At 35.5% G+C, this 19,365-nt stretch overlaps 2 protein-coding genes across 2 annotated transcripts; both read right to left on the bottom strand.

Annotated features, from left to right (window-relative positions):
• Positions 1-1,579: 1,579 nt before the first annotated feature.
• Positions 1,580-2,440, bottom strand: LOC130712078 (ethylene-responsive transcription factor RAP2-1-like). The gene has a single exon (XM_057561912.1). The coding sequence runs from the start codon at positions 2,220-2,222 to the stop codon at positions 1,767-1,769; it is 456 nt and encodes a 151-aa protein (XP_057417895.1). The 5' UTR covers positions 2,223-2,440; the 3' UTR covers positions 1,580-1,766.
• Positions 2,441-16,450: 14,010 nt separating this feature from the next.
• Positions 16,451-19,054, bottom strand: LOC130715204 (SUMO-conjugating enzyme SCE1-like). Its single transcript, XM_057565282.1, has 5 exons — positions 18,832-19,054; positions 18,664-18,747; positions 17,283-17,435; positions 17,066-17,179; positions 16,451-16,814 (listed from the first exon to the last, which is right to left on the bottom strand). Exons 1-5 carry the CDS (start codon positions 18,895-18,897, stop codon positions 16,752-16,754), a joined length of 480 nt encoding a protein of 159 aa, XP_057421265.1. The 5' UTR covers positions 18,898-19,054; the 3' UTR covers positions 16,451-16,751.
• Between the last annotated feature and the right edge of the window lie 311 nt (positions 19,055-19,365).

Raw genomic sequence — 19,365 nt, 5'->3', positions numbered from 1 at the left:
AATGAAGACAAACATTAACACTCACCTCCACATAAAAAATTAACTTATACCCAACTCTCGATCTTATCATCACCTTTTTTAAAAAGTCTGAATGCAAACAGACTTTAACACGCACGCACTTCTATCCGACATAAAAATTTAACATGCAGTTTAAATGCAACATGAATGAATGATTACAAACATTAACACTCACCTCCACATAAAAAGTTAACCTATACCCAACTCTCGATCTTATCATCAACTTTTTTAAAAAGTCCGAATACAAACATTTTTGACACGCACTCACTGTTATTCGACACAAAAATTTAATATAAAGTTTGAATGCAACTTAAATGCACACAAACATCAACATTCACCTCCACGTAAGCAATTACCTATGCTTACTTATGGATTAAGATGAAAGTTTGATGATCCTACATTTCATCTAAACACACGCTTTGAGGTTACTTGAGTGGTTAACATTGATTACACGCACCGCTATCCGACATAAAAATTAAATTTAACATGAAGTTTGAATACAACATGAATGAATGAAGACAAACATTAACACTCACTTCCACATAAAAAATTAACATATACTCAACTCTCAATCTTATCGTCACCTTTTTTTTAAACTTCAAATGCAAACAGACTTTAAGACGCACCTGCCACTATCCAACATAAAAATTTAACATGAAGTTCAAATGCAACATGAATGAATGAAGACAAACATTAACAATCACCTCCACATAAAAAATTAGCCTCTACCTAACTCTCGATCTTATCGTCACCTTTTTTAAAAAGTCAGAATGCAAACAAACTTTTACACGCACTCAGGGCTATCCGACAAAAAATATAAATATGAACCTTAAATGCAACATAAATGCAGATAAACAACAACACTCACCTCCACTTAGAAAGTCAACTTATACCCAACTTTCGATCTTATCATCAACGTTTTTAAAAAGTCCAAATACAAATATACTTAACACGCACTCACAACTATCCGACACAAAAATTTATCATGAAATTTGAATGCAACATGAATGAATGAAGACACACATTGACACCCACCTTCACATAAAAAATTAATCTATACACAACTCTCGATATTATCGTCACCTTTTTAAAAGAAGTCTGAATGTGGACAGACTTTAACACGCACGCACCGCTATCCGACATAAAAAATTTAATATGCAGTTTAAATGCAACATTAATGGATGAAGACAAACATTAACACTCACACCACATAAAAACTTAACTCAAAAACAACTGTCGATCTTATCTGCACCTTTTTAAAAAAGTCTGAATGCAGACAAACATTTACACGCACTCAGGGCTATCCGACAAAAAAAATTAAATATGAACCTTGAATGCAACATAAATGCAGATGAGCATCAACACTCACCTCCACGTAAGCAATTAACCTAAGTATTCTTATGGATTAAGATGAAACTCTGATGATCATACATTTCATCCAAACACATGCTTTAAGGTTACTTGAGTGGTTAACAGTGACCGTCGTCTCCTTTTCTACCTATGGCCATTGTCCACCACCTTCACTTCACTGCTAAACACCGTTTTCATTTCTGATTCTAAATTCTAAAAAGTTTTCATTTTCATTCCAAAAGTTTCAACCTAAATTCTCTAAGAAAGACCAGACATTTTAAATCCAGACAAAATAAAAAGTTGCTGAAAGTAATTTACATTTAAAAGGTGTACTAATCCAATAATCCTCAGAATGACACGACATAATTAAAAGGAACCGGGCGCATGTTAGCAGAATCCTAATTGTTGTTAGCTTCAGGCATCTGGTTAAGGTCTACCACCTCCCGGTCGGCGGCGGCGGCGGCGGGAGCGGGAGCGGGAGCGGGCTGGTGAGGCAGCTGGAGGGCGTCAACCCTGGCACCCACTTCTGCGGCTACTTTCTTGATGGACTCCGCCGACATGTCGGTGGCGGCGGCAGCAGCGGCGGCGAATTCCCCGGCCAGCTCCGGGAAATTGAGGCGAGCAGATGGGCCACGGAGGCAGTAAACAGCGGTGTCATAAGCACGCGCCGCCGCGATGGGGGTGTTGTAGGAACCGAGCCAAATTCGAGAACGCTTGGGGTTGGGTTCACGAATCTCAGCGACCCACTTGCCCCACTTCCTCATCCTGATTCCTTTGTACTTTGTCGTCTCCTCTTCTCCCTCTGTGGAGCCTCTCTTCTTCGCTGCTGCTCTTGCTCTTCCTTCACCAGCCATTTCTGCAAAACAGAGCAAAAACAAAAACAAAAACAAAAACAAAGACAAGAACAAACACTGTTTTGATTCTCTGGTTCTCTCGAATCCCTAGTGGAATCGAGAGAGTGAGAATTGGGAATGGAGAAAAAGGGTTTTTGTTTTGTGAGTGGAGAGAGTGATGGTAGTGAGGGTTGTATTTATAGTGAAGAATCCACGTCGGTTTCTTTTAGGTTCTTACCCAGTTGTGTGTTTTATAGTGAATTCACTCAGCTAAGTTAACAAAAACCAAATTCACTGACAAACAACTGAGGTGGCAGAAGGAAAATATCCTTGTTTTTTTTTTTTAATCCCATGAAATTATAGTTTTTTTGGTCTTCAAAACTTGTTTTTATCTGCGTGGGGCTTTTTTTTTTTTTTCAAAGTGTGGTGTTGGTCCCAGAATGGATTGGTACGAGGAACGTGTTTATTCTTTATAGTTCGTAGGTTTGTAGGCATTTATCTATATAAAAAATAAAAGTAAAAAAAATTAATATCATTGGACCACTTAAAACTAGAGTGATTTTACTCAATATTAACGTTAGGTGATTTAAACAAACCGAAGTGTAAATGGACTATCAAATGTGAAAGGAACCGAACAAAAGGAAGGAACACGACCAACCGATTTTGCAATGATAATTTAGGACATTCGGTCCAACGCTGACCGAGGTGCTTGCGATTCCTATCTCGTTGTAGTCCAAGGCATCTAGTTTGCGTCCTCTATGGGCATACGTCTTGCTGAGTTAAGGAACCAGTCTGCTTATGAAATAATGTAGTATTTTCTTATTTTTGCGGACAAGGAGGCTGCTCAAGTGTTTGTATCCACCTTGTACTTCATTTGAGCTCATCGTAACACGGTAATCTCCAAGGAATCATAATGGTCCAATGCACAGTTGCTAAGCAAAACCGCAAGCATGAAGTCCCCCTTCCTCGTGGGAAGTTGTGTGTCACATAGCTAGGGAGTTCCCTACGCGGTGGTCTCGGCTTGCGATGAGGGTCGTAAAGGTGAACATGGATGCCTATGTGGCGACATCAGGGATGAAGGTGGGTTCGACCTAGTTGCTCATGAATATAATGCTTTGGTTCTTGCTGCGACTTCAACTGTCCCTTTTGAGGTGTTATTTTCGATTGTGACGAAAGCTCTCTCCTTTCGATGGGCTATCTCTTTGGTGATGGATCTTTACTTTCGTAGTTTTTGCTTCTAGATAGACTATCTGCAACACTTTGAGTTGTGGAGTAAGAGTTCTAGTGTTAAGTCCTACATTGGCATGATCGTTAATGGTTGTCATGATCTTTACCTTGGTTTTAATTTTTCAGCTTACTTTTGTTCGTAGAGTTGGAAATAGCGCCGCAAGTTTCCTTGCTAAGAGGGTTTTCTCCTATGGGTGGAGGAAGTTTCCTCGGATCTTGGTTAAGTTATTGATTTTGATGTATTGGCCTTTATTGATGCTGGTTCTTGATTAATGGAGTTTCCTTTCAAAATAAAAAACAAAACAAAGCAAAATTTGCTTCCTTAATTAATTTATTACATGAATAATCAAGCTCTCATGAAATTTATTAAATGAAAGAAACATATTGAAGATTCTTTTTCATTAATATTCTCGTCAATTTAAATAATACTATCAAATTTATTTTACCGGGAATAGTTGATTACATTCGGTTTTTAGCTCAGTTTCAGTTTTTCACAGTAATGATGAGTTTATGTTTTCAAGTAATGAAGAAAAATTTCATCGCTTTCTAGATTTTCTTATCAACCATAATGAATTTATTCATATAGTTTTGAAGACAGCTAATGAAATCTTTAGCCGATACTCCTTAAATACGAAAGTTTATTGTTAGAGCCACTGCAAATGAGACTACTAAATTTATACTTGATGATCTAGAAGATATTTTATTTTCTATTTTTATTGATAAATCTTGAGATATCTCAACTAAGGAATAAGGGTTGTGCATTTACATTACACGGAGAAGAAAGGGAAATTAGTATAGTGTCTTCTTAGTCTTGTTTGTGTTTTCAATACTAGTGCTAGATCAATAATAACAACTTTCGAGTCATTATTTGCAAAACATGGGTTAATCTTATAAAGGCTACTTGGAGAAGAATATGATGGATTAGTAATATGTAAGGTAAATGTAAAGGTCTCAAGGCTTAATATTAGAAGAGAATAGTTCTAAATTATATATTCATTGTGTTCCCCATAACTCCAATTAGTTTTTATTACATCAGAAAAAAAGAGTTGAAATTTTATTTTTTAAATATAATTTATAATGTTCTTAATGTTATTGAAGCCACACGTTAGCCTCGAGATATTTTTAATGAAGGTCAAATTGTTAAGTTAAAGAAGCATTACATAAAACAGAAATCTCTAGTGGACGTAGTTTGGATCAAGAAACAACAATATAGAAGGTTGGGGTCTTGGGGATAATATACTTGGATCACATTATGAGTTAGTATTACAGAAACAAGTGGGGTGATGTGTTAGACCAGAAGAATACATGAGATAGAGACGTAGGACCGAAGTTTAGTATTCAAAGATGAGAATTGTTCGAGTGCTCAGGCAAAGCCATCGTAACAATCTTCTCTCTATCTTGTATGATTTTAGCTACTAGGTTTTTTGTGTTTTCATTTTGTATATGAGTAACTAAACATTCTCTCTTGATATTGTAATGTAGGAGATGATGTGAATCCAACTTTTATATATTTTATCATTCAGTTTCTATAGGATAAGGGACAACTCTCGATCTTATCATCACCTTTTAAAAAAGTCTGAATTCAAATAGACATTAACAACCACTCACCGCGACCCGACATACGAAATTAACATGAAGTTTGAATGCAACATGAATAAATGCAGACAAACATTAATACTAACCTCCACATAAAAAATTAACCTATACCCAACCCTCAATCTCATCATCACTTTTTAAAAAAATCTGAATGCAAACAGACATTAACAACCACTCACCGCGACTCGACATACAAAATTAACATGAAGTTTGAATGCAACATGAATGAATGCAGACAAACATTAACACTCACCTCCACATAAAAAATTAACCTAGACACAACTCTTGATCTTATCATCACTTTTTTTAAAAAGTCCGAATGTAAACAGACATTAACACCCACTCACCCAAATCTAACATGAGAATTTAACATGAAGTTCAAATGCAACATGAATGTAGACAAACATTAACACTCACCTCCACATAAAAAATTAACATATATACAACTCGATCTCGATCTTATCGTCACCTTTTTAAAAAATTATGAATGCAAACAAACATTAACACCCACTCACCGCAATCCGACATAAGAAATTTAAATGAAGTTTGAACGCAGACAAACATTAACACTCACCTCTTCATAAACAATAAACCTTCTTTTTATGGAAGCCCAAGGTATTTAGTTTACGTCTTCTATGGGTGTAGATCTTGGTGAGTAAAGGAACATGTCTGCTTCTGAAACAATGCAGTATTTTCTGATTTTTGCGGACAATTAAGTAGGCTGCTCAAGTGTTTGTATCCACCTTGTACTACATTTGAGCTCATCGTGACACTGTAATCTCTAAGGAATCACATTACCCCACTGCACAGTTGCTGAGCAGAACTGCAAGCATGAAGTCCCCCTTCCTCGTCGGAAGTTGTGTGTCACATAGCTAGGGAGTTCCCTGCGCAATGGTCTCAGCCTGCGATGAGGGTCTTAAAGGTCAACATGGATGCCTATGTGGCGGCATCAGGGATGAAGGTGAGTTTGGCCTAGTTGCTCATGAATATAATGCTTTGGTTCTTGCTGCAACTTCAAATGTCCCTTTTGAGGTATTATTTTCGATTGTGGTGGAACCAATCTGCTTCTGTAGTGTTTGCTTCTAGATAGTCTGTCTGAAACTCTTTGAGTTGTGGAGAAAGATTTCTAGTGTTAAGTCCTACCTTGGCATGATCCTTAATGGTTGTCATGATCTTTACCTTTGTTTCAATTTTTTTAGCTTACTTTTGTTCGCAGAGGTGGAAATAGTGTCGCAAGTTTCCTAGCTAAGAGTGTGTTATCCCATACTATTTGGAGAAGGTTTCCTCAGGTCTTGCTTTAGTTATTGATTTTAATGCATTGGCCTTTATGCATACTTCGTCTGGATTTATGGAATGTCATTTCAAAGCAAAACAAAACAAAACAAAAAAATTGCTTCCATAATATTATTACAGGAATATTCAAGCTCTTATAAAATTCATTTAATGAAAGAAACACATTGAAGAGTATTTTCCGTAATTTTTTTCATCAATTTAAAACTACTACCAAATTTATTTGACTGGAATAGTTGATTGCGTTCAGTTTTTAGCCAAGTTTTAGCTTTTCACAATAATGATGAGTTTATGTTTTCAAGTAATGAAGAAAAATTTCTCCACTTTCTATATTTTCTTATCAACCATAATGAATTTATTCATAAATTTTTGAAGACTGCTAAAGAAATCTAGAATTAATAACTCCTTAAATACGAAGGTTTATTGTTAAAGCCACTGCATATGAGGGACTACCAAACTTATACTTGATGATGTAGAAGATATGTTATTTGCTACTTTTATTGATAATGGTTGAGATATCTCAACTAAGCAGTAAAGGTTGTGTGTTTACATTACACGGATAAGAAAGGGAAATTAATATAATGTCTTCTTAGTCTTGTTCATGTTTTCAATATTAGTGCTAGATCAATAAAAACAACTTTGTAGTTTATTTTCAAATCATGGGTTAATCTTATAAAGGATACTTAGAGAAGAGTGCGATGGATTAGTAATATGTAAAGGGAATTTAATGGTCTCAAGACTTAATATTGGAAGAGAATAGTTATAAATTATATATTCATTGTGTTCTCCATCAACTCCAATTTTAAGTATATAAGAAAAAAAATTAAAATCTTAGTTTTTAAATATGATTTCTAATTTCCTAATGTTATTATAGCCTCATGTTAGTGTCGACATATTTTTTTGTAAAGTCAAATTGTTAAGGTTAAAGAAGAATTACATAAAAGAGAAATCTCTAGTGGACATAGTTTGGATCGAGAAACAACAATAAAGTAGGTTGGAGATAATATATTTGGATCACATTAGGAGTTAGTGTTACAGACATAAGTGGGAGAATATGTTAGACCAGAAGAATACTTGAGACAGAGATGATGTAGGACCGAAAATTAGTACTCAAAGATGAGAATTGTTGGAGTGCTTAGGCAAAGCCATCGTGAAGATTAGTTTAGGTAACAATCTTCTCTCTATCTTGTATGATGTTACCTACTAGATTTATTGTGTTTGTATTTTGTGTGAGTAACTAAACATTCTCTCTTGATGTTGCGATGTAGGAGATGATGTGAATCCAATTTTTATATACTTCATCATTCAATTCCTATATGTTTGGCATTTCTTATATGTGCTTAACGTAATTAATTGTGTAATAAGTGGTGATGGAGAGATCAATTTAAATGAATTAAGAACATGTAGAGTGTTGGTAGTAAATAATGGCAAAATAATAATTTTCTCGTGGCGGAGGTTTTAGGGCCAGCTTTTTATGCTTTCAACTTATATAGGAATAATGGACCGTGAAAAATCCCCCGGTAGCTTCTTCGAACTCCATGTCTGCACGAAGGTTGTTATTGGGTAGTGTGTTTGGTATGTAGTTAGTTTAGCCTGAAGCTTATTAACAATTTAAGGATTATAGTTGATTTTCATAGGAATTGTAATCAACTATATAAATTCAGGGGATATGGTTCAATTACTTTTGCACCCTTAAGACTTACCAAATCTGAACTCTTCTTCCTAATTTAATTCCTTTCTTTATTTTCTTCATGATCATAACCAACTAACCAACTTTTGACTGTCTAAACAATGAACTCGTCCTCAGAATCCAATTTTCCACGCCTTAATTCCTTGGGTATGATAACTGAGACTTAAATCCTATCACTACAAGAAAACACGATATTACCATATAGGAGTTTAGTCGGAGAAGGTGACCTTTCGTTTTAGATGAACGAAGAAAGGGATGTGCGTCAACGAACCGATATGGAGCAGATAAGAAATAAGTTACTTATAAGTTAAAAGCTCCTCTCCCCGACTTTTTCTTAAAAGTTACTTATTTCTATTTTCTATTATAAAAAATAAGTTACTTAAAATTTTAGAGCTTTTTTAAAATTGTGTTTGGCCCAGCTTTAACTTAAAAGTAACTTAAAAGTAAAAAACAAGCTGGGCTAAACACTACCATAGTTATAAACTGTAGGAACAATCCAAAAGTCGTCGATAGTGTGATATTTTTTACGGCCAACATACGACCAAAAATCTATGGATATTGGGATCTTTAGTAATTTATTATCAACGGCCTTCAAAATTCCATCGATAATTAACCGATCGAGTAGGTCATTAGTAATTAACGAGGCTTTGGCCGTCAGCAAGTTACCGAAAGTCAAATATATGAGTCGACTGACGGACTAGAGCATATAGCTACCGAAGGTTTTGACCTCCAGTGATGTCTATTTTCCCTGACTCTCCTCCTCCTCAACATCAACATCATCATTATGAATAGGAATAGAAGAGTTTGTCTTCAGGGGAAACAAAAGAAGAAACACCTTCATGTGATTTTGCCTCCAATTGTGCAAGGCCCATTCTAAGGGTGGTTGTTTCACTCGCTTGCTGATCTAGCCTACTTTGGAGCACTTGATTTTGTTTGTGCATTTGACGAGAAGTATAATTAATGTCAGGGTTTGTTTGCGGATACTGAGACCTCAAATCCGAATGAGGAGCTTTAACTATTAGCTCCTATGTCAAGGAATTGACGCCATGTTTGTAACATGAATCCAAATCACCTACACTCTAAATTTGTCCCTTGTGCTTCTCCCCCACCACATTAACCCCAAAGTTCCACTGCAGGGCGGAATCGACCATTGTTGAGGATTGAATCACCCCAGAGTTTCCCTTGTGTTTCTACATAAATGAATTTTATTATTAAATTTATATTAACATGTTAATTAGTAATTAATTTAATGTTTAATTATACTTACATAGGTTTCCTCATATTTTATCTACCTAAATTTGTTGGTGCTTCCTAAAGTGAGTGAAGAATATTATTTTTTTGACAATTAAACAAAAATAACCATCTAAAAGTACACAAAATACTCGAACCAAAAAAAAAACATAAGATTCCATAAGAGAGTACATAAAATACTCAGACCAATAAAAAACATAAGATTCCAGGCCTGACAATATAGAGTACCATCAAGAAAAAGTTTACATACCTCACAAAATACTAAACCAAAATTCATCATTTACCATGGCACTGATATGTCTCCAATGGCCTGCAGAAAGTATCAGTAAATTTCTTTTTGTCCACCTTTAGTATTTTCAGCAACTCACCAAAATATTCAGCAGTAAGGTCGAAATCCTCACACAATGCTTGTTGATGCTCCACACAGTGATATCCAACCTCGTGCACTGCCTCATTATCACCTTGACCAATCTTAATAAAGTAGCAAGAATCAAAGTGTTTAGCATATTCCCTAATTGCCAATAGCAATTTGTTCTTTTGATGGCCACGCATTTCATGTGGGATATTTGGTGCCCCAATAGAGTTATCATTGTCTGAAAATAATCTAGCATGCTTGTAATCCTTCTCTTTGAAAAATTTAACAGCTTCAGGCTTCAGCAAAACCTTTCTTCTCAATATAGGTGGTATGGAACTTATTTTCAACACCAGTAACTAAATCTTGTGCAGAAAGCAATCAAGAGCGCCCAATTTTGAAGTTTCTCTCATGATCTCTTACAATAATAGCAATGCAGTAGCTCCCTTTAAGAGAGCTTGCATCAGTAATGATAACCATAAACTTCGAGTTGCTTTGCTTCTCTTGAGGGGTTGTTGAACTTGACCAAAAAAACCTGAAACGAGCATATTCGATTACGACAATCGCCTAGCTCGGTGGTGCTCGGTAGTGGTGTATACTCTCTTCACCAGATTTGATTACCACAATCGCCTATATTTTCCATGAAGAAACTCCATTTTGGCCCTAACCTTTGGATCTCACTTTTGCCCAAATTCATTTTATCTGGCCCAACAACTAATCCTAGCCCAATTATTTTTCCCAAAGCCATCATATCGAGTCAAGGATTCAGGAAAGTCAATTGGACGCAGCATCTTCTCCTTGGACCCCTATGTATGCTTCAAAACCTCCACTTGCATTTTGTAAATTTGAAGACATTGCCATTGTCGTCCTTGATCGGGGAAATAGTAAGAAGGTTCCAAAAGAGGCCCATCCTTCTTGTAGTTTAGTGACCTTTCACAATAACACGTACAACTTGCAGTACTTCTCTAATCTTTGCCACGTCATCCAGATCTGTATCTTAGATCTGTATTTAAGATTATTAAGATAATATGAGAGTTTGACAAATTATCTTATAAAAGATTATTGATAATATTTTTTTTGGTTACAGAGGAAAATAGATTATTGATAATATAAGACAATAATAGAGAGTTCATTGTATTCCAATATTCTCAAAAGAAACTACTTAATATAGGTCCCGATCATAAAGTGATATCTAGTAGTATATCACACATAATTTTCAATTAATTGGGCAATTAATTGAGTGAGAGACATGGATGACTTCAACTGAGAAATATAGGAACAAACAAGTCTCTCCCATTTTATAGAGAAAAATAGTAAATTAACCATACCAAAATTATACAAAAGAATATTTTAAATATTTATAAATTAAAAGAATACCCAAAACGATGGGGTATATCCATTACTCACACAATACAATAATAAGGCAAAATATATCAATAGATATTTTATTTAATATAATTTTTTTTGCGATAGGAAAATGAAAACCTTTAAGGTAATGTATTTAAAAACAAATTGCCCAAAAAAATGTATCTAATCTTATGCCTCCACAAAAAAAATCTAATACCGATATGGTAGTGGAATTAATTGACATAAGTTAACAACGCATAATACTTTACAAATAAAACCACAAATTACACTAATAATAATATACCGATAGGGTAATTATCATTCATGTAAATATACACAAACTCCAAGTAAATTCTTTAAAGAATTTAGGTAATATAATTTTCCCAAAATTCTGAATAACTATGTCCACGATCGGTGAGATCGCAATTACACAAAATATAATACATCGCATGTAATCATATCAAATTATTCTGAATAACTGTCATCACGATAGGGGAGATCACAGTCACACAAAATATAATAGAGCGCTTATAATAATACCATAATTTGTATAAACCATACGATATAATTTTTGCACATAAAATAGGCTTTAGTTCTATCAAGACCTAAAATATTTGTTTCATGTACGAAGAAACTAGCAAATAATTATACTAAAAATATGGCTAGCAAACTAAGGAACTTTCTCCATAATTTTTAGGTATGTAAGCCTTGTTTATATAATAACAGCGCACAAAATAATTTTCAATTTTCAACATGAAATTCATATGGAAAAAAATAACCATGAGAATGTAGTAGTCATGTCATCCCATTATCATATATACATGGTCACATTTTCATGCTAGAGGTTGCGTACTACATTCCAAGAGATTAATTGGTGAGGCACATATAATGTCCACATACATACCATTATCATGCATAAATAATAATATCATACCATACATACAAAGAAAACACTTACTAGCTCACGTAAGAACGTGCAAGAGATGCGCATGAAAGAGGGTAAAAGGAAATTGTAACATTTTTTTCCTTTTTTATTATTTTATAAATATTGATACGTGCTCACATGACACACCCACGCCCAAGAAATATCAAGGTGTTAACAGTTAAATCTCTTTTGTGTGTGATCAGGTGTACACAACAAAATTAACCACGCAAACCATCTTCTTCTTTTCCGGAAACAGCACAATAAGAGCATGCAACAACAACAATAAACGGGTTACATATGACCCGTAAGAAGACCTACAAAAACGATCAAATTCGTTCTCAAAAAATAGGCAACATCGAGTTGAGATTTTATAATATGTTAGGTGTATGATGATTCCGACCAAAAACCCTCAATCAATTTTCGAAACCATGCATCACAAAGGGAGGATATGCAAAAATTAGGTTCTATATAACCCAAAACGAGATACTCTTAATTCTCACAAACCACTTAATGAAATCATACGAATTTTAGATACGTTTGACGCACAACCACTAAGATCAAAATCCCTCAAACAACTTCTAAAATTATGCACTAAATTTTCTGGGCCAAAAATGGAAAACGCATTTGTGAAAAACACGTATCAGTGGAAAAACGCAAACAGAACATAAATGTGTGGCTTGATTCTCACAAGCACAAATACGAAAAAAAAAACATAGCACAACAGTCATAAACCATATCTACTTGCTCAGATACCAATTGCTGAAATTTGGATAACCCTAATAGATCATATAGACATAGATATAGATTATAGCATGTTGTGATTCAATTGTGTAAAAGGAATTGTGCACCTGGAAAGATGGAATAACCCATGTGTCTACCAGAGAATGAAAGTGAAAAGAAACCAGAGGGTGGAACTGCTCTCAGGATCTCGTAATACGATAGCAGGATAAACTGTCTAATGGGCGCAACAGTTTATATATTACCCGTTGAGACCAGAGTCCCCTCATTAGGCAAAGTTAACTAAGCTAACCCATCATAGGACAGTTAATTACAAAAGCCTAATCTACCATCCATCATAATACATGTAATTAAATTAAATTAATAACTCGCATAATTGATATTAATGACCAAACAAAATATATTCTAAATAATTGATAATGTTAATCCACATAACAAAAGAGAGAATTAATTATAAATAAATATAACATTTTCTTCACCGAAATTTTTTGTCTAGGTCAAATGAGACTTGTTCTCACACCCCCATGAAAAAGGTTTGACCATACGAGGTGGTAAATAATAGGGACAATCCCAACAACTATGGATACGTAAAAACAATATATCTAGAAACCAGTGAGGTATCTACTATCTCGACTAATGCATCACAACCCACAAACAAAATCGTACGGACCAAGATGAGGGAAATTGTTATGGTGTGGAACCAAAGCCCATGCCCTTAATAGGCCAAACTCATATATGTAACCCATGACTCATGTAGGCTTGGGTTACAATCGATGACTTTTCCGCCCAAACCTTGAGTGTAAAGGTTCACTGACCGAAGGCCAAGCATCATTCCTAACGATGACAAGAGCAAACAATGGGAAAAATATTCATCGTTCACTTCAATCTAGGGAACAATAGAATATATCAAGAGATCAAGGGCTCTTTGCAAACCGTGTCATACCTCATAACTCAGACAATGTCAACCTAACTAAGGACAACCTTCCTATGTTCTTATAAGATCAGGGATCATGTAACTCAGGCACACACTTCCATTCCAATCCTACCTCTAGAGCTTTATAGACTTCACTAACTTGAGTATCAGATTGTCTTTGCAGAAGCTACCAGTGGAGGACATCATACCACCAGAGATGGACACCATCACCACCAATTAGAGAAAGATGGACAACCTCTAGGGTATCAAGTTTGACCTTGTCGGATTAGTCTTTAGTCTTTAGACCTCCAATAGCAATGCTAATGTAACAACAACAACAACAACAACAACAACAACAACAAAAGTGTTATCCTAGTAAGTGAGGTCGACTATATGAATCATACTACGCCATTGAGCTCGATAAAGCTAGATTATGAGGGATATTCTTTATAAGAGACCATCTTTAATAATATATTCTCATGTTCTTTTTGAACTCCCTCTTCTTATCTTCATAGGACTAAATATCATGTTACCAACCCTAAATAAGTCTCCTTTTAACATGCCCATACCATGTTAACCAATTTTCCGCCAGCTTCTCCATGATAGATGTCACTCCAATATCTTCTCTAATATGCTCATTGCGTATCTTATCATTTTAGTGTGCCCACTCATCCATGTTAACATTCTCATTTCTACTACTCCAACTTTTCTCTCATGTCAGTGCTAATATAACAGTATTTGTTTTCTTAAAAATGAACCCAACCAAAGAGAACTAAAGTTTCTATCCAATAAATTTAATATTAATTTTCTTATTGATTAAAAGGTAAAGGGTCTGAGCTCTAGAAAAACAGAGACCTAGCAAAAACAAACCAACTAAGGGGATAATAAAAGTAAAAATCTCCAACACACCACATGATAAACCAACTCCTAAAAGGGATGGCAACGGGTCGGGGTCGGGGTCGGGTTATGCCTTTCCCAAACCCAAACCTAAGGTCGAACTCTCATACCAAACCCAAATCCAAACCCAAACCCGTTATAGCCTCAAACCCACGTCCTAACCTAACTTGATGCATAGACTTTTTTGCAAAACAAAACGCAACTTATATGATTTTGTTGTGAAAAAACCTTTTATATCTTCTTTGCAAACAAATATAGTATCTAGTTGTTCAAATATGATCAAATTGTTAACAAATCAAGTTGTTAACATGGTATACATAAGAGTAATTTTGTTCGGGTGCGGGTTTCACCAATACCAAACTCAAACCTAATCATATCGAGTTTTACCCGTAAAATCGGGTCGGATTCGGGCGGGCACCCATGGGTTCGGGTTATGTTGCCATCCCTATAAACCACCCGCTAAGGAAAACAACAAAAAATCGACCCTGAAACGGAGGGCGAGAGCAAAAAATAACCAAAGAAAAAAAAACCAAAGCCCTAAACCACACCCAATAACAAGAACAAGAGAAACCCTGACGCTCAAGGCAACTACCACTCCTTCATTTCCTTTTATAGGTCGCGAATAGCCTCCTCATCACTTTCGTCAAACTCCAAACTCACAACCTTACCAACAAGCCATCCTTCTTACTCAGTGTCCAATAACCACTATACATAACACTACCAGGAGACAAAGAAGCAAGAGAAAATTGAGGGCGTGACCACATCAGAAGCAGAACCATCATCATTAACAATTAAAACCTCACAAGAGTTTGGGGACAGCGAACGAGGCTGACAACCTCTCTTAATTTTTTAGGAAGCACGCGCCCGCTAGGATAAGGGCAAGCGACTTCTTAAAACTAGTCTCATTAGGATAAAAGGTGGAATAGTCAAGCATCCCTCAAAATCAAACAATTTCGCCATACAAGAAGTCCAACCAACCAGGGACGAGGAGTACCGACTCAAGGACGCGATAAGGTGAAATCCATGTGAGACACCTTGAAGGCTTGAACAACAAAGTGTCTCCCAAAGATGGAAGTAATGATACACTTTAGAAGTTTAAAGAGCTCAATATTTCAAACTAGAACATCTTATGCCTACCTTCAAAACCAAAAAATGGTACAAGAAGCCCCAAGACCTCTAATCCTAAATGTGATGTTATTCATATAATGATTTGATTTGGTCCATTTAATTTTGTGATATTATTCACTATTTCCTAATTTATTGTTCCCTATTTCCTAGTTTAGTGTTTTCTTTTTTTCTTTCCTAGTTCCTTTTTTTCCTTTCCTTGGCTATAAATAGGATTGTAACAAATCAGATTGATATCTGATCAAATAATACGTGTTTAATGTCCGTAATCATGCAGATTTGTTTCCTTAGGACTAATTTTGCCTTAAAATTATAGGCCGTATTATTCAATAATAAGTAAGAGAAATAAAGACTTTCTTCTTTTCTCTGATATAAGTATTTATTTATTCATTTTTCCTTTTTTTTCTGTTTCATTTTCCGAACCAAATGTATATTTTTAGGTACAGCCAAACCAAATGTATATGTTAAGTGCAATAATTATAATTAAGTATGAAAATCGATAAAGTAAATTTTAAAAAAATTATCTGTATAATGCATACTCACGTACATGCACGCGTATGAATGCACCCCCGAGTCAATTCTAGTATTTCAGTGTTCATAGTATGTAAAGAATGCATAATGGAAAGATTTTAGGACTGTGGTTTCCTCCTTACCATAACATATTTTGCTTGTTTTTCAAGTTAAGATTCCAGAAAAACTTAAAAGAATCCCCCTGACAAACGCTCCCTTAAAGTAGAGGAAGCAAACATTTTGAGGATAATTTAGGCAACTGTAGCCAATGAGTAAAGGTGTGTCAAGTGACACAACAATGGACCCGTAGGGGCCCATGTTTGATCTCCAGAGAGGAAACATCGTCCAGAAACAAGAAGTTCCCATTCGACCATTAAAAAACAAGAAGTTCCAACAAAGCAGTCATATAATTCATTAAAGTAATATTATCCATTTATATGGAAATGTAGTAGCAAACATCAGGCACAGCATGTGTCACCAAGTATTCATTGGGTGACTTGCACAATGTTTATATATATTAACACTTCATCCAGATCTGAGAATAAGCATGAATAGTAAAAATATTGGTCTCTGCATATTATGGCAGCCAACAATCACAGAACAGAACAGTTTTAAGTCTTAGAGCAGAACAAGAGAGCAAACAACATCTACCATACTTTAAAAAGTTTCTAAAGTAAGCCGATATAGCACTAGACAAGAGGTGGGAATAGCTTTGCCTGCTGTTGGACCCTTCTCTTATACTCTGCTACATCCTGAAAAAACATATTGCAATGTGAAGATACACTTTCAATGGTAATAACAGAGGTAGCAATAAAATGTTGTATCTCAGAGAGCAATGCCTCAGCACCTATTCATAGTGCAATATGTTCAAAAACCCCAATATTCAAGCATGTGAGCAATCATGGATTCATATCAAGAGTTCTCAGTAATGCATAGATTTTATTAAATCAGACATCATTAAATACTACAAATGAAAAATTGATGAATTTACAGGGTTAAGTACCTGGATGAATAGATGATAGCCTTCTGTCTGGGCAGGATCAGCAGGATTTGGCTGGTCAAGTAAGTCTTGGATGCCCACAAGAATTTGCTTCACTGTAATGGCCGGTCTCCACCCCTACAGGTAACAATTAACCAAAAATTCAGTTTGCTCAGCATGTAAATCACACTATATAAATAGTTTCAAGCAGTCATGCATTTATCAAGAGAGATGTACTTACACTATCCTCATTAAGTATAGACAAGCAAACAGTTCCTGATGGATAAACATTAGGGTGGAAGAAACCTTGTGGGAATTTACACTTCGGAGGCTTGCTAGGGTAGTCCTCACTAAAGTGTAGTGTAAGAGGGAAGTAGCCACCATCCCAATCAGTCTGCAATAAATGATATGTACAATTAATATGAAGTAAACTGCAGGCTCAAACCTCCGCGAATTGCTTAACTCATTTATGAATTCAATCAATCCCCGACAGAAAAATGTATGGTTCATTTAAGAAAAGCTTTCATGGGCAAAATATTCAAGTGATTCCTACAAACTTACATTACTCAAATGCAAATGAACAAAGAAGTCAGTATTAATAAGTTCGATAATTTTTTGTTGTTCTTGTGCTTTTTCTCTTTCTTTTTCAATATCTCATTCACTCAGTGTTGTTAATCACGGATCGTGGAAAATTGCATAAAGCAAAAAGCCAGCTATTTCAATTTTCAAGCCCTCATAGTGGAAAATAGCGGAATAGAGGTGAGCTCTCAGAGCGCTACGCTATAGCACTATAGTGCTGCGATAACCGCTATTTGACAACACTGTTCACTATTCATCCCAAAAACTTCATTTCCAAGTATTGTTGATTTTTTTAACAAGAGCAAGAACGACAAAGTCTGCCTATTACAATCAGAGTCAAATAGTTGGGTTCAACCCAAATTCCTAGTAATTTTCATATTCCATTATCAGATTCATATCTTGCAAGCAACATCAATATATGTGAAGAATATGACAGAGACATGCCATATTAAGAGATTTATCGTTAATAGGATACTAGTAAACTAAAATCATCCAAGGGGTAATTGCTTAACAAGCAAGTTCAAGTGGATTATAACTACTTGTATTGTAGAATTATTTGAGAGGCTTGAGAAACGGTAGATCGAGATATACCCATTCGAGAATAAATCTAATGGTAATGATAACTTATGAGTGGTCAATAACAGAAATGGAAAAATATCCAACACATATTTTATCCTGTAATAGACTCTTCTTAACCAAGGATGTAGACATGTTTGGCCCAACTACCTTATACAGTGTGTGGTTCAATCCATGCTTCCCCACAATTACTTATATTTTGGGCAAGCATGTGAAGAAGGGAATGAAGTATTCCCCCAATAATCAGCAAATATTCAACCATAGAAAAAAAAATCCCCAATTTTAACACAACAACTTCAATTTTACCAAAAGAGGTAAACCTAGAAGAATCATTAAGCCAATTCAAATTACCCAAGTCCATCATCACTTCACTTATGAACAATAATGAATGCCAATTTTAAGAACAAGCACAGATAATCAAAAGCAAAGGATCCAGCAAAAAACACAAAGCATGAAGAGAAACACACCCCAGTTTTTCCAGGAATAGTGCAATGCCAAACCATCAAATTGATGGTACCATCAGACAGCGTCTCCGGCTTCGCCACAAAACCCTAAATTACCAAATCAAAAAACACCATCAGAATCGAAGAAATCTCGAGAAGAAGAGAGTAGCAGGAAGGTTGAGTAGTACGAACATGGGGGTGGTTCTTCCGCCATGACTTCCGCTCCTCGGTGAGGCGTCCACGAGCAATACCAGCCATGGTGGTGCTGAGTTTGACTCGCTCTCTCTCTCTCTGTGCTCCGTCCGAGTCACGAACTCAGTCGCTCCGAGTCAGCAACGCGCTACCGAGTTCGATGAGCGAGTGCTTTGTTTTGTTTTTGTTCTTCTGCTTGTGTTGTGGGCGAATGAAGATTTTGCTTGTAATTTAGCACGCTGCTTCCATTGAAACGTACGGTCCTGATTCCATCTTTGATTCTCGTGCAGCCCAAAGAATTTTTTTATTTTATGATTTGTTTTTAATTAATTTTTTTTATAAGCATTTGTTTAATTAATGACCATGACTCCATGCCACTAGAAAGTCAATGCATTTAATTTAACTATATATTTTTAGGGTTTAATTCAAATATGTGTGCGCATCTAATCATGTCAAGTATTAACGAGAAGTTCTCAAGGGTTAGTTCAAGTGCTAAAGAATTATACTTTCAAAAAAAAAGTGCTAACGAATTAT

This window comes from Lotus japonicus, chromosome 4 (assembly GCF_012489685.1).
Source record: "Lotus japonicus ecotype B-129 chromosome 4, LjGifu_v1.2".
Taxonomy (NCBI): Eukaryota; Viridiplantae; Streptophyta; class Magnoliopsida; order Fabales; family Fabaceae; genus Lotus; species Lotus japonicus.
This window is presented reverse-complemented; position numbering and strand designations above follow the sequence as displayed.